Below are 13,613 nucleotides of genomic sequence, written 5' to 3' on the forward strand. Positions count from 1 at the left end.
TTTGCAAAATTATATTTTCATCAGGACAAAAATGCTTGGAGTGGGTAAGTGGGTATAATTGATTCCTCAGAAGGATAACATATATATTCATTTGTTAGTCGAGTCCAACTGCAGATTGCACAGACCCAAATCTACCATCACTTAATGTGCTTCAGAATTTGGATATAAGCAGTTTATTAGGAGTGATCATTAGAACAGACAGCTTAGATCCTGATCCGTAGGCACATCATGCACTGGCAGATCAGGTTCTGTTTTGTTACAGAGTGGACTTATGTAATTGTTTTATATTGATGATCATAATTTGTAAAACCCTTAAAATCCTACATACCCTCGTTTAAAACCAGTGCAATAGGTAAGACGCATATTTTGTTTTGATTTTTTCTCTGTAAGTCTGATCCAACTGAAAACTGCATCACATAATATGCTGGTTAGTTTGTTAGGACTAATCAGTAGAAGGAAAAATAAAGATTCTGATCTGCTGTTCAGATCTGTTTGTCTGCAGATATACCCATCTTATATGTGAGTATAAATGGTAACTTATTGCCAATTAATTATATTAATGTTGTCAGACCAGTTAATTGTCTTCATTATGACCTATATAACTCTGATTAGTCACTTCATTTGATTTGATTTTATCTCTTCTGTGATGTGAACTCTGACTGTGAACAATTTAGCATTGTTCAGTATGCTATATGTATTTACTACATGTAAAATCAACATGTTAAAATGCTAGTGTTTGATTTTGTAAGTATTTATGAATAATCTTTTTTTTCTTTCTCAACAGGGTTATTTTTAAATTCAAAAGCTCCAAGAAATCCAACAATGGCACAGATGTAAATGCAGGCCAGATACCTCAACTCCTTTACAGGTAAAAACCAGTTTTAATTTTATTGATATATCAGTGTATTATTTACCAGGTAATCACTTACTTTTGTACCAGGAAATGTGTCAGATTTGGAACTAAAATGATGAAGACAAAGTTTTTATAATGGATCATTTTATGTGGAAAAAGTGTAGTGTAAATTGCTCTAGTTTCATCACATTTACTTTTAGCATTATGGGTCATTATTATTGTAGTTTTGTATAAAAAAACGAAAAAAGATACCTACAGTTTTGGTTTTGCAAGTCAAACTTTTCATGTTTGTTGGTAATTTATTTATTGTGGATTAACTTCTACAAATACCACAAAAGAAAAGAATACAAAAAAAGAGAACAGAACTATGCCAAAAACAAATGATGGTTTCTTTAATGGTTTAAAAAAGTACTACTACCCTTATGAGCACCAAAAAAACCCACCTGTCAAAATCAATAATTTCAAATTATGCCAGTATAGCCAACAACACTAAGATAATTAATAAAGTACATGATATGATCTCTTTAAAACCATGTTTGTATGTTGCACCATCAAATACGTTTTGATAATTATGGCATTAACACAGTGGCTTTAGAGTGCCAAAATTCAACTTAGATAAATGCAGATTGCATTTCATTGTTCCATATATGAATGAAACATGTAATCACTCCTTTGTTTGAGCTTGCCTCATGTATAACCAACTTCAGCAACACGACATCAATTGAAACTTTATTAATCGATCTGATTCATGATAATGAATAATTTGTATCTTGTGCAAAAATGTGTGAAAGATCAGACCTAATTATTCTTAGCTTTGAAAATGCAGTACTTGTTGAATTCAACAATTTCATGATTATAATTACGTGACAGACATTTGTGTGTACCATTAGATTTAATTGACATGATTTTGATTTAGTGGTTTTGACCAAAAATCTATGAAGTGTGATCTACAGTACTCAGCAGTGATTAGTGATATACTTATGGTTTCATTAGTAATTGTGCTCCAAGCAATAGTTCTAGTATTCAACATTCTTCTTGTTCATTGGGGTTAAGCATGCATGGATAAAGTGCGATATGTTTTCATGAAGGTTTATTTGTTTTGACAACAGATTCACTTGAATGTAGAATTGATTTGGATAAATATTAAATCAAAGTTACATATAATAGTATTGTCTATTATTCTTTCTTTCATTTTCAGTAATATTAGTGTTGAATACCTTGTGGTTTTTCTTGTTTCTCTTTGTCCTTATTTCACAACATTTATTTAAGGCAGTGAGTGGAAATTACAGCTTCAGGATTATGTACTTATTTAAAAAGAAAGAAATGCATTATATTTTGGGGGTTTTAAGGGTTTAAATAAAATAAACATGTATGGATGCAAATACTTTATTGCCAGATTACAGAAATGATGTTCATTTATTAAATAGGTTTGTTCATCTCCAGGAATGAAACACACTAAGACAATTTTGGGAGGGGTGGTTTCTTTATCATATGTGGTTAATTTTTCATTGGATCTTAAATTTACGGTTAAGGGCAGCCAAGAAATCCAAGAAGATTGGTGATTTCTTAGTATCTTTCATTCGTAGACAAAATGTTTGGAGAAAATGTTTGTTTTTTCATCCATTTTATGGTATAATGTTGGAAGCATGACTAAAGAAGTTATGAAAATCTGTTTTCAGACTTCCATCTCGGGACAGTCCAACAGTATCCAGGAAGTCAGACAATGTTGAGCCAGCCCATGTTCTCAGCAAGGATTTTTCCAGTTCTGTATCTGCTGTAAGCGTCCCAGACATGTGAAGCTAAATTTGTCTCGCAATTTATCCTGGTTTTCAATTGCATTTGGCTAGTGTTATTGCTGGAAGCATTTTAAAGCATGGTATATCTTTATTATAATGAGTCATATTCAGAGGGAAGGAGTTAATGAAGAAAATGTATGAGCTTTGTTTATTGCTTTAATTTTCGTTCCTTGTATAAGGAGAGATGCGGTGGCTGAGTTGGTAGGGCATCAGACTTCTAGCTTCAGAGTTGTGGGTTTGATGCCCAACAAGGTCAGCCAAATTGGCTTCCTCAGTGCATCCTTAGAAATAACTTCCCATTTCCTCAGCGTGATATAGCCAATAATGTGCTAAAAGTACCTTTGAAACCCCAGCATCCAGCATTTCCCATTGTTGGTGCTTCTGATATCTGAAATATTGTAACATTTGTCACCATGAATTAATTCTTTATTCACCATTGGCATCTACTACAGACGACAAGACATCTTGTTATTACATTGGTGTACATCAATATCCTGCAATAGTATATTTTTCACTACTTTGCCACCTCAAGAGAAGCAACTTGTTTTACAACGCTGACTTTTATTTGTACTGAGGAGTGGCTTTATAGAAGGGAGACCATTGTGATGGCATTTGTCATTTCAGTAGACATTTTCACACTTGTACTGTATGTACATCATTATGTTGTCATAAGACTTTCTTGTTTGTAGGATTGCAAAGGTATTATGATAGCTACAATGAAATTAATGGGTAAGAGGTCTGTGACACTGGTGTCACGGTGTTATTTGTTTGCAGGCAGGACAGGACATTTCTGTGTTTCTGTTGTGACTTGGAGAGGAGTAATATTTATAACACAGAATGCCCCACATTTAGTAATCACATGGTTTTAGATGTCATACACAAATGCTGTTGGTCCTATTTATATTTATTTTAACTTCAGGAATGTTTTGATGCACTCCTGAGACTGTTAGAATGGAGTTGGAACACGTTCCATTCAGTTTCTTTGGACATAGACCAGGTAGATGACAGCTATGTGGGAACCCTTGGTGACCTTCACAGACTAGTGTATATCAGCTGTGCCTGTCTCCGCCTTATCAAGACCTATGTCACGGAAATATATCCTGATGGAGGTTAGTACTGCAGACAAATGCTTTAGAGTTTATGCTGTAATCATAGCTGCCAACCCTCACGAATTTGGTGTGAATTTCACGACTTTTTCAGCGATTCACGGATTCATGCCGCAAGCCAAAATTTCACGAATTCTCCAATCCTCAATTATTTTAAATTTTTAATAAAATAACCGATTTCCCGTTAAGCGCTAGTCATGATATTCGCAGTTGCCGAAACGGTCCGGTACTACTGGACGCGATATTAGTAGATCTACAGCCGATTAGTACAGTTGGCCCGGTAGCAAGCATTTTAGCCTATTTTAATCTGTATGTATAAGAGTAGTTTTACAAATGCTTTTGAGAGAAACCAGGGCCTAACCGGAATTTTGCTCCGCGCAAGCGTCACTAACACTGATTTGAGTTACGGTTCAGCATCGCATGTACGATTTTGAAAACGTCTTCACCACTAAGAAAAAAGAACTCTATTACTCAAAAAGTGAAGTTTAATTTGGAATAAATAAAAAATTGGCCGTGCATTCTGCCATTAAACATCGATATTCATCATGCTTTTTGCACTCAGTGCGACATCGCAAAGACGATGTGAGGAAGCACGTCGGTTGCATAAAACACATAGAAGTTGGGAAAATTAAGAATTCGCAGATTTCAGCTCCGGAATATTTTAAACAATTGGCGGAGGAAATGCAGGCTACCAACACTGAAGCATTATTTGTGAGTTTTCTTGTCGAACACAATCTACCTTTATCAGCTGGAGACCATGCTAAACATTTGTTCTGACAAATGTTGCCAGACTTGAAAATCGATTCCAAATTTTCCTGTGGAAGGACCAAAAGTGCTGCAGCTCCTGTGCATTCCTCACAGCAACAGTGCAAGCGAAGTGTATTTTCTCTTGTGAGGAAAAATAAGACTTTAGCCGGCAAGAAGTCTGAACTGTTTAGAAAACAAAGTTACGATCAAGCAGTTGAGGAAGTTTAAGTCTGTCACAGTATCATGTCTTGATAAATAAATATTTCTGCATATATGTAGTGTTTTAGTTTTATATTGCGAACTTTATATAGTGTAGTATTGATGGTCAGAGTGGATGGAGTTATTGTCATGGTATTTTTCACGAATTCTTGTCTAAATTCACGACTTTTTATCCCTACTTTCACTAATTGTGAGCCTGGAAGGTTGGCAGCTATGTGTAATCCTGGTGTTCGACAATCCAGGTGTTCGACAGTTCTGTTAAACTTGTAATAGTGGTTCTTGATATTTCTGACTTGAATTTAATTCCCTATCTCACAGTCACTCTTGTCAGTGGCATTGTCAACCTTAATATGTGTGTACATCTTTAGGGGCTGTTACATTATTTCCAACCTTGGTCAATGTTATTTCTGTGGATATATATCTTATTATTTTTCAGATTGATAAATCCTGATCCAATGTAACAGAATTAGGTAACTGTACACATATCGGATATTGAGTTGAAGTTGTTAGGTTGTTGCTTTTTTTTGTTGCTACCATTATACCAGATCAATTCACTTTGAGCCATTAGTGATTCAATGGCAAGGGCTGATCTTTGATTACATATGACCTTGTCTTACACATCTTTTAAGTGCTGTCATAGAACAAACTGCACTTGTTTATTATGAGAGGAAGCAAATTCAGTTCCTAAAGAGAAGGGAGCTAGGGGCAATCTGCAATCTTGTTTGCTAATTTTGCTAGTTAAAGCTCTGAAGATAATATTTTGAACCACATTATTATCATGTGTGGATCTGACCTCGGCTTTAGTCCACTTCTATAATGGATAAAAAAATTCCATCTTCAATTAGTAGAATATATTCTAGATCTTAACATTAAGGGGAGAAATTTCCAACTCCAGCTTGCAATCACATACTCTAGAATAGACCCTGATGTCATTTAACTTTGCAACTGCATCCACCAGAACATATGATCAATTGCAATAAACAACAAGGTCAGATCAGGTAGTACACAGTTTTCACATTTTTCCTTTTAGTTTCTGTCAAGAAAGGGTTGCAAGAAACTAGCCGGTTGGCAGAGAGTGTTGGAAGTGCCCAGGAGTTGTTAAGGCGGATTTTGGCAGAGGAAATTGGTCCACTATCCAAGGTGCAGATTTTCTTATCAGAGCCCCCAGGAGCTGTACATTCGCAACCTTTGGTGGAGGAAATTCTGACTGAGTGTCACCTGACGTTTCGGTCCTGTTTCCATGCCTTTTACCCCACAGGGAGCCTCAAGTGGTTTTGTCTTTGTGACCTTCTCACCCAGCTGGAACCAGTGAGTCTCACCAGACAGATTTAGTTAAGTTATAGCATTTGCATGCCTCTAAAAACACTGTATGAGAAGATGGTTCGGGTAACAGAATTAATACTTACCAAATGCATTTCAGAATACTTGTATGATTGGTAGGAAAACTCGCATTATAATGTACTCTATATACTTGCATATCAGTCAAATCAAACTGTAAACAGCAAAGATCCAGATCTGCCATAGCATAATGCAGCTGCAGATCAGTTTATGTGTTGTTCGTACTACTGAATACTCCTAACAAAACTGCACAGACCCAGATCTGCTGTCACATAATGCACCAGCAGATCTGTGTCTGTGCAGTTTGCAGTTGGACTCGTATTGTTAAGTGAGTATATATGGTATTCCATTATAACACAATTCCAGATATAATGCAGTACCGCTATGGATCCAATGACAAAAATCATAACCATGTATACCAATATGCTATTCTCAGTATATCACTGTCCTATACATAATACAGTTATCACTGTAAAGTGGATCATTACATAGTGTAGTTGGTGGTTAAGGGAGAGCTGTCCTTTTATTTGATTCAGATTTCATTGAACAAGACCCAAAGATTGTGGGTTGTTTTTGTTTTTGTTGTTATACTTTTGCATCTACTTCATGTAATTTATAATTTTGTAAGTAGAAATTTTGCTCTAATTATTTATCTTGAAGGATTGGTATCTATAAGATAAAGGGATTATGGCACAGGCACTTTGATAGCTGCCACAGAGTTGGATTATCTTGCTCAAATGTCCTTTACAGCAGCTATGTCGAATACTTGAGTTGCACCAGATTCTGTGTTCAAGCATTCCAGTTATGGTACCATTTGACCTTGACAAAGTAAAACCTTTAAACTCCTGGCCCAGTGTTCTTAAAATTCATTAAACAGGAAATGCATGCTCGAGCACAAAGTCTAACATTTTTTAGATTTATCCTGTGACTTTTGTGACAGAGATTTCTCTCGGTCTTCTTAACTTTGGTCTCATGACTGACATGCTTGCAAGGATTTAGATGCACTTTTTGGCTATTCATGGAAATCAAAAATGTTTGAGATTGGGTTTTAACTTAAGATTTTATGACAGTAAGTCATAAAGCCATTGACTTTTGGAACATTATGTTTGTTTGGCTGAAAATGACCTTAATTTCAGACTCAAACTTGAGTTTTCTGATTTATTTGCCAAGTTAGAAAACTTGAACAAGATTTGAGTCAAGTCCTAAAATTTGAGGAGTGAAGGATAAAGATATAAAACAGTTCTACATCACTGGTTGCTTTGCATGATGATTGCCAACAGTACAGTGATGTAGTGTCCAGCTTAAGTGTACAGAGACTAGTTGTTAGTACAGAATTATAGTTTATGGACAGTCACATTACTTGCTTGTCTAAACTGATCAGTCTCTGAACGTAAAAGATATGTTGTCACACTCTTCCATTAGCTCAATAACTTTAAAACTGTCTGAGATTAAGTAATGAAACTTGAATTGCCTGTATATACCACATTGAAGGGCCTATTTTCAATGTCAGGCTTATGGTTTAATATTGTAAGTTTTCCATCTCACTTTTCCTCTTGCTCTATTGCTATTGTGGTGGGCTTAATGCCATTTTTCAGCACATGATAGGCTAAACTGGCAGCCAGCATATTGGGTGGAGGAAGAACCACAGAAAACCCTGGGAAGAACCACCAACCCAGTGGTAGCTATTGGCAAGCTTTCTCACAAACCTACATTGAGTGAACACGAGACTTGAACCCATGCAGACAGAGATGAGTTGTCAGTGTTCTGTAAGGCAAGTGCCTAAGACTACTTGGCCATTCAAGGTCCCCTTTTGCTTTCTGTAGCTTTAAAACTGTTTGCAGTTAAGTGATGAAACTCGGTATGCTTGTATATCATCATTAGAAGGTGTGTTGTCAATCACATTGAGGGTCCTATCGTTACAGTTAATAGAACAGCTCATTATGTTATATTATCCATCACACTTTTTATTCTGCTTTATAACATTAAAGCCATTTGAGATTAAAGAATGAGACTTAGTACATTCTCACTATAAGATGTGTTGCATACCACTTTGAGAGGACAATCTTCAAGATCCAGGTCATTGCAGAATAATTTTGTGTTCCATCACACTTTCCTTCTGCTCCAAAAATAACATCATCAGAAGATTTGTACCATATTGGAGATCCAATTTTGATGATCGAGGTCACTACTCATTAAATGAAGTTTTGCATTACACTTTCCCTTCCATACCGTAATCTTAAAGCCATTTTTGATTAAGTGTTGAAACTTAGTATCCTTATAGATACTCATTAACAGCTGTATTGAAGGTGGTGGTGGTGGTGGGTGATCTTCAGGGTCAAGATCATTGTACAGTACTTTTAAGTTTTCTGTCAGTTTCTCTTCTGCTCCATAACTGAGAGCCAGTTGAGTTTACATGATCAAACTTTGTATCATGATGTATCATCACTAGAAAGTGTATTGCATGCTATGCTGGAGTTCCCAACTTCAAGGTCAAAGTCAATGAATCAGCTCTGCATGTCATAGACCAGAAGATGTTATGGGATAACTTGTTGTCACTGTACATCCTATATTATTTGGAGGATTGTCATGAAACTTGATTCACACATTCATACCAGTGCCTGTTTCTTTTTAAATGTCAGTTGTACAGCTTGGACATCCAATATGGTTGCAGCAGTGGTGATCTCAAAAATCTTTTTGTTGCAACTCCTCTTGAATTGAAAGTCATATCAACATAGGGTTTTCACCATAAGGCTTCTTATGATGTCTGGTTGGTCCTAAATGGAAATGGTACCACTCGGATATACAGTATGTCCAACAAGGTAGCCATCTTGAAAATCTTGTCATTGCTACTTCTCCCGAATGGACTGGAAAGATTTTGTTTTCACCGAAAGACATCTTATGAAGTCTAGTTAGTCCTAAAAGATATGGTGAAGATGACAGCCAGTATGGCAGACAAGGTTGCCATCTTGAAAACCTTATCATTACTTCTCCTGAATAGTTATTCTGATCAGCATTGGGTTTCAACCAAATTATGTCCTTTGATGTCTAGTTGGTCCTAAACAAAAATGGTACCACTCAGATATCCAGCATGGCTGACAAAGTGGCCATCTTGAATATCTTATTGTTACTTTTCTTGAATGGATGGTCATATCAGCATGTTTTTTTTTATTAAAAGACTTTTTGTGATATCTAGTTGGTTCTAATTAAGTTTGTTTCTGATCTGATGTCCCAGTTTGGCCATGGTGGCATCCATCTTGAAAATCATTTTTTTTGCTACTTCGCAGTAATTGAAAGAATTATTAGCATGGGTTTTTTACTATAGACTTCTAATGTAGTTTGGTTAGTCCTAAAATATACGGTGCAGATTTGACTGCCAATATGGCAGTCTTGAAAATCTTGTTATTGCTGTTCCTCCTGATTGAAAAATCTGATCAACATGGGGTTTCACCAAAAGACATCATATGATGTTTAGATGGGTGGTCATATTGATATAGGTTTTCACCAAAAGACTACTTATGATATATAGTTGGACCCAAATGAAAATAATGACAATCTGATATCCAATGTGACTGCCATCTTGAAAATATTGGTATTTCTACTACTCAGCAGAAAGTCATATTGACATGGGATTTCCACTACAAGATTCCTTATGATGTCTGATTTGTTAAAGACTATGGTGCTGAATTTACCTCCAGTATGGCCATGATGTTTGCCAGTTTGAAAATTTTATTTTACTACTAGCTCAATGATCATATTAAAGCAGGTTTCTCACCAAAAGACTTTTTATAATGATTAGTTGGTCACAAATAAAACTGGTGCTGATCTGACATCCGAAATGGCCACCATGGCAGCCAGTGTAAAAATCTTGTTATTGCTTCTCTTGAATGGATGGTCATATGTGCATGGGGTTTTACCCAAAAGACTTCTGATGATGCAAATTTTGCATCTAAAGAAATGTGAGTAATCAGAGATACCTTGTTCTCATTGGAGATAATTAAATGGCCTGACAGTGTGCAACTGTATTTACTTGCATAGAAGTTAGGTCTGACTGAAAATAACATGGACCCGAACTGCCAGTGGCAGCTTAGAATCTGTTTTTCTACTGATCAGTCCAAGTAAACTGCATAGAGCCAGCTCTGCCAGTTGGTCCTCAATGAAATTGGTGCCTATTTTAATTCAGCATTGCTGCCGCAACAGCTAATTTGAAAATCTTGTTATTGCTTAAGAGTGTCAGAGATGTTTTCAGTGCTCTGAGGTTAAAAAGAAAAAAATGGTCTTATCTTAAATTCAAGAAAATTCTTTTCTGCTAATAGAGCATCGGTTTCAAGCTGTTTGAGATTCAGGGCTGTACCTTGGTGTACTCGTACATCATCATTAGAAGGTATGTCATGTACCACATTTTGGGTTCTATCTTAGAGGTCAGGGTCATGACTCAGTATTTTAAGTCTTCCATCTTATTTTCCATCCACTGTAAAACTTCAAAGACATATGAGATTAGGGAATTCAGTTTGGTCTACTTTATGTATCATCATTAAAAGACGTCTTGTGAGCCATTTTTGGGTTCCTCACTTTGAGATCAAAGTCATGGCTTAGTATTTCAATCTCTCCATCACACATTCTATTCCATGTTATAATTGTATGAAATTAAAGTGTGCAAAATAGGTATACCTATTTGTCATTATTAGCAGGTGTCTTGCATACCTCATTGGTAGTCTTATCTTCAAGGTCAGTGTCATGGTATAGTATTTTGAACTTTCCATCATTATTTATTTCTACTCAATCATTTTAGAGGTTTTTTTTAGATGAAGGGATGAAACTTTATATGCTATTTATCATCACTTTAGCTGTGTCATGTACCACATTAAGGGTTCAAATCTTTATATTCATGGTCACATTTCAGAATTTCAGGTTTCAGTCATATGATCCCATCTGCTTTTGAACCTAAAAGTTGTTTAAGATAAATATATAAAACTTAGTCTACTTATGCAGCTCTTATATGCCTCTATATTCCTCATTTGGGGTCCCATCCTCTGGAGCAAGGTCACAGGTCAGTATTTTTAGAGGTTTTTTCTTCTTTCTGCATTATAAAAAAAGTATTTTGATGTACAGTGATCAGCCATGGTACACTTACAGTTCTTAGTTTGATGACAATCCATGTATCACATTCAGGCTTTTATCTTCAAGATTAAGGTCATTCCATGTATCACATTCAGGGTTTCATCTTCAAGATTAAGGTCATTCCATGTATCACATTCAGGGTTTCATCTTCAAGATTAAGGTCATTCCATGTATTACATACAGGATTTTATCTTCAAGATTAAGGTCATTCCATGTATCACATTCAGGGTTTCATCTTCAAGATTAAGGTCATTCCATGTATTACATTCAGGGTTTCATCTTCAAGATTAAGGTCATTCCATGTATCACATTCAGGGTTTCATCTTCAAGATTAAGGTCATTCCATGTATTACATACAGGATTTTATCTTCAAGATTAAGGTCATTCCATGTATTACATACAGGATTTTATCTTCAAGATTAAGGTCATTCCATGTATTACATACAGGATTTTATCTTCAAGATTAAGGTCATTCCATGTATTACATACAGGATTTTATCTTCAAGATTAAGGTCATTCCATGTATTACATACAGGATTTTATCTTCAAGATTAAGGTCATTCCATGTATTACATACAGGATTTTATCTTCAAGATTAAGGTCATTCCATGTATTACATACAGGATTTTATCTTCAAGATTAAGGTCATTCCATGTATTACATACAGGATTTTATCTTCAAGATTAAGGTCATTCCATGTATTACATACAGGATTTTATCTTCAGGATTAAGGTCATTCCATGTATCACATTCAGGGTTTCATCTTCAAGATTAAGGTCATTCCATGTATCACATTCAGGGTTTCATCTTCAAGATTAAGGTCATTCCATGTATCACATTCAGGGTTTCATCTTCAAGATTAAGGTCATTCCATGTATTACATTCAGGGTTTCATCTTCAAGATTAAGGTCATTCCATGTATCACATTCAGGGTTTCATCTTCAAGATTAAGGTCATTCCATGTATCACATTCAGGGTTTCATCTTCAAGATTAAGGTCATTCCATGTATCACATTCAGGGTTTCATCTTCAAGATTAAGGTCATTCCATGTTTTACATACAGGATTTTATCTTCAAGATTAAGGTCATTCCATGTATCACATTCAGGGTTTCATCTTCAAGATTAAGGTCATTCCATGTATTACATACAGGGTTTCATCTTCAAGATTAAGGTCATTCCATGTATTACATACAGGATTTTATCTTCAAGATTAAGGTCATTCCATGTATCACATTCAGGGTTTCATCTTCAAGATTAAGGTCATTCCATCTATCACATTCAGGGTTTCATCTTCAAGATTAAGGTCATTCCATGTATCACATTCAGGGTTTCATCTTCAAGATTAAGGTCATTCCATGTATTACATACAGGATTTTATCTTCAAGATTAAGGTCATTCCATGTATCACATTCAGGGTTTCATCTTCAAGATTAAGGTCATTCCATGTATCACATTCAGGGTTTCATCTTCAAGATTAAGGTCATTCCATGTATCACATTCAGGGTTTCATCTTCAAGATTAAGGTCATTCCATGTATCACATTCAGGGTTTCATCTTCAAGATTAAGGTCATTCCATGTATCACATTCAGGGTTTCATCTTCAAGATTAAGGTCATTCCATGTATCACATTTAAGGTTTTATCTTCAAGATTAAGGTCATTCCATGTATCACATTCAGGGTTTCATCTTCAAGATTAAGGTCATTCCATGTATCACACTCAGGGTTTCATCTTCAAGATTAAGGTCATTCCATGTATCACATTCAGGGTTTTATCTTCAAGATTAAGGTCATTCCATGTATTACATTTAAGGTTTTATCTTCAAGATTAAGGTCATTCCATCTATCACATTCAGGGTTTCATCTTCAAGATTAAGGTCATTCCATCTATCACATTCAGGGTTTCATCTTCAAGATTAAGGTCATTCCATGTATCACATTCAGGGTTTCATCTTCAAGATTAAGGTCATTCCATGTATCACATTCAGGGTTTCATCTTCAAGATTAAGGTCATTCCATGGATCACATTTAAGGTTTTATCTTCAAGATTAAGGTCATTCCATGTATCACATTCAGGGTTTCATCTTCAAGATTAAGGTCATTCCATGTATCACATTTAAGGTTTCATCTTCAAGATTAAGGTCATTCCATGTATCACATTCAGGGTTTCATCTTCAAGATTAAGGTCATTCCATGTATCACATTCAGGGTTTCATCTTCAAGATTAAGGTCATTCCATGTATCACATTCAGGGTTTCATCTTCAAGATTAAGGTCATTCCATGTATTACATACAGGGTTTCATCTTCAAGATTAAGGTCATTCCATGTATTACATACAGGATTTTATCTTCAAGATTAAGGTCATTCCATGTATTACATACAGGATTTTATCTTCAAGATTAAGGTCATTCCATGTATTACATACAAGATTTTATC

The 13,613-nt window shown here is 35.5% G+C and overlaps 1 protein-coding gene across 3 annotated transcripts in view; it reads left to right on the plus strand.

The window, feature by feature from the left end:
* Positions 1 to 13,613, plus strand: part of LOC149797036 (E3 ubiquitin-protein ligase MYCBP2-like) — a 340,499-nt gene that overhangs the window by 126,240 nt on the left and 200,646 nt on the right. For all 3 annotated transcript variants that reach the window (XM_089961694.1, XM_089961696.1, XM_089961697.1), the window contains 4 exons: positions 785 to 868; positions 2,533 to 2,629; positions 3,569 to 3,758; positions 5,752 to 6,029. In XM_089961694.1, the coding sequence (XP_089817820.1) occupies positions 785 to 868; positions 2,533 to 2,629; positions 3,569 to 3,758; positions 5,752 to 6,029 (649 nt within the window). The remainder of the gene's footprint in view (positions 1 to 784; positions 869 to 2,532; positions 2,630 to 3,568; positions 3,759 to 5,751; positions 6,030 to 13,613) is intronic.

This window comes from Sinohyriopsis cumingii, chromosome 6, assembly GCF_028554795.1.
Source record: "Sinohyriopsis cumingii isolate HCF-2022 chromosome 6, ASM2855479v2, whole genome shotgun sequence".
Lineage (NCBI taxonomy): Eukaryota > Metazoa > Mollusca > Bivalvia > Unionida > Unionidae > Sinohyriopsis > Sinohyriopsis cumingii.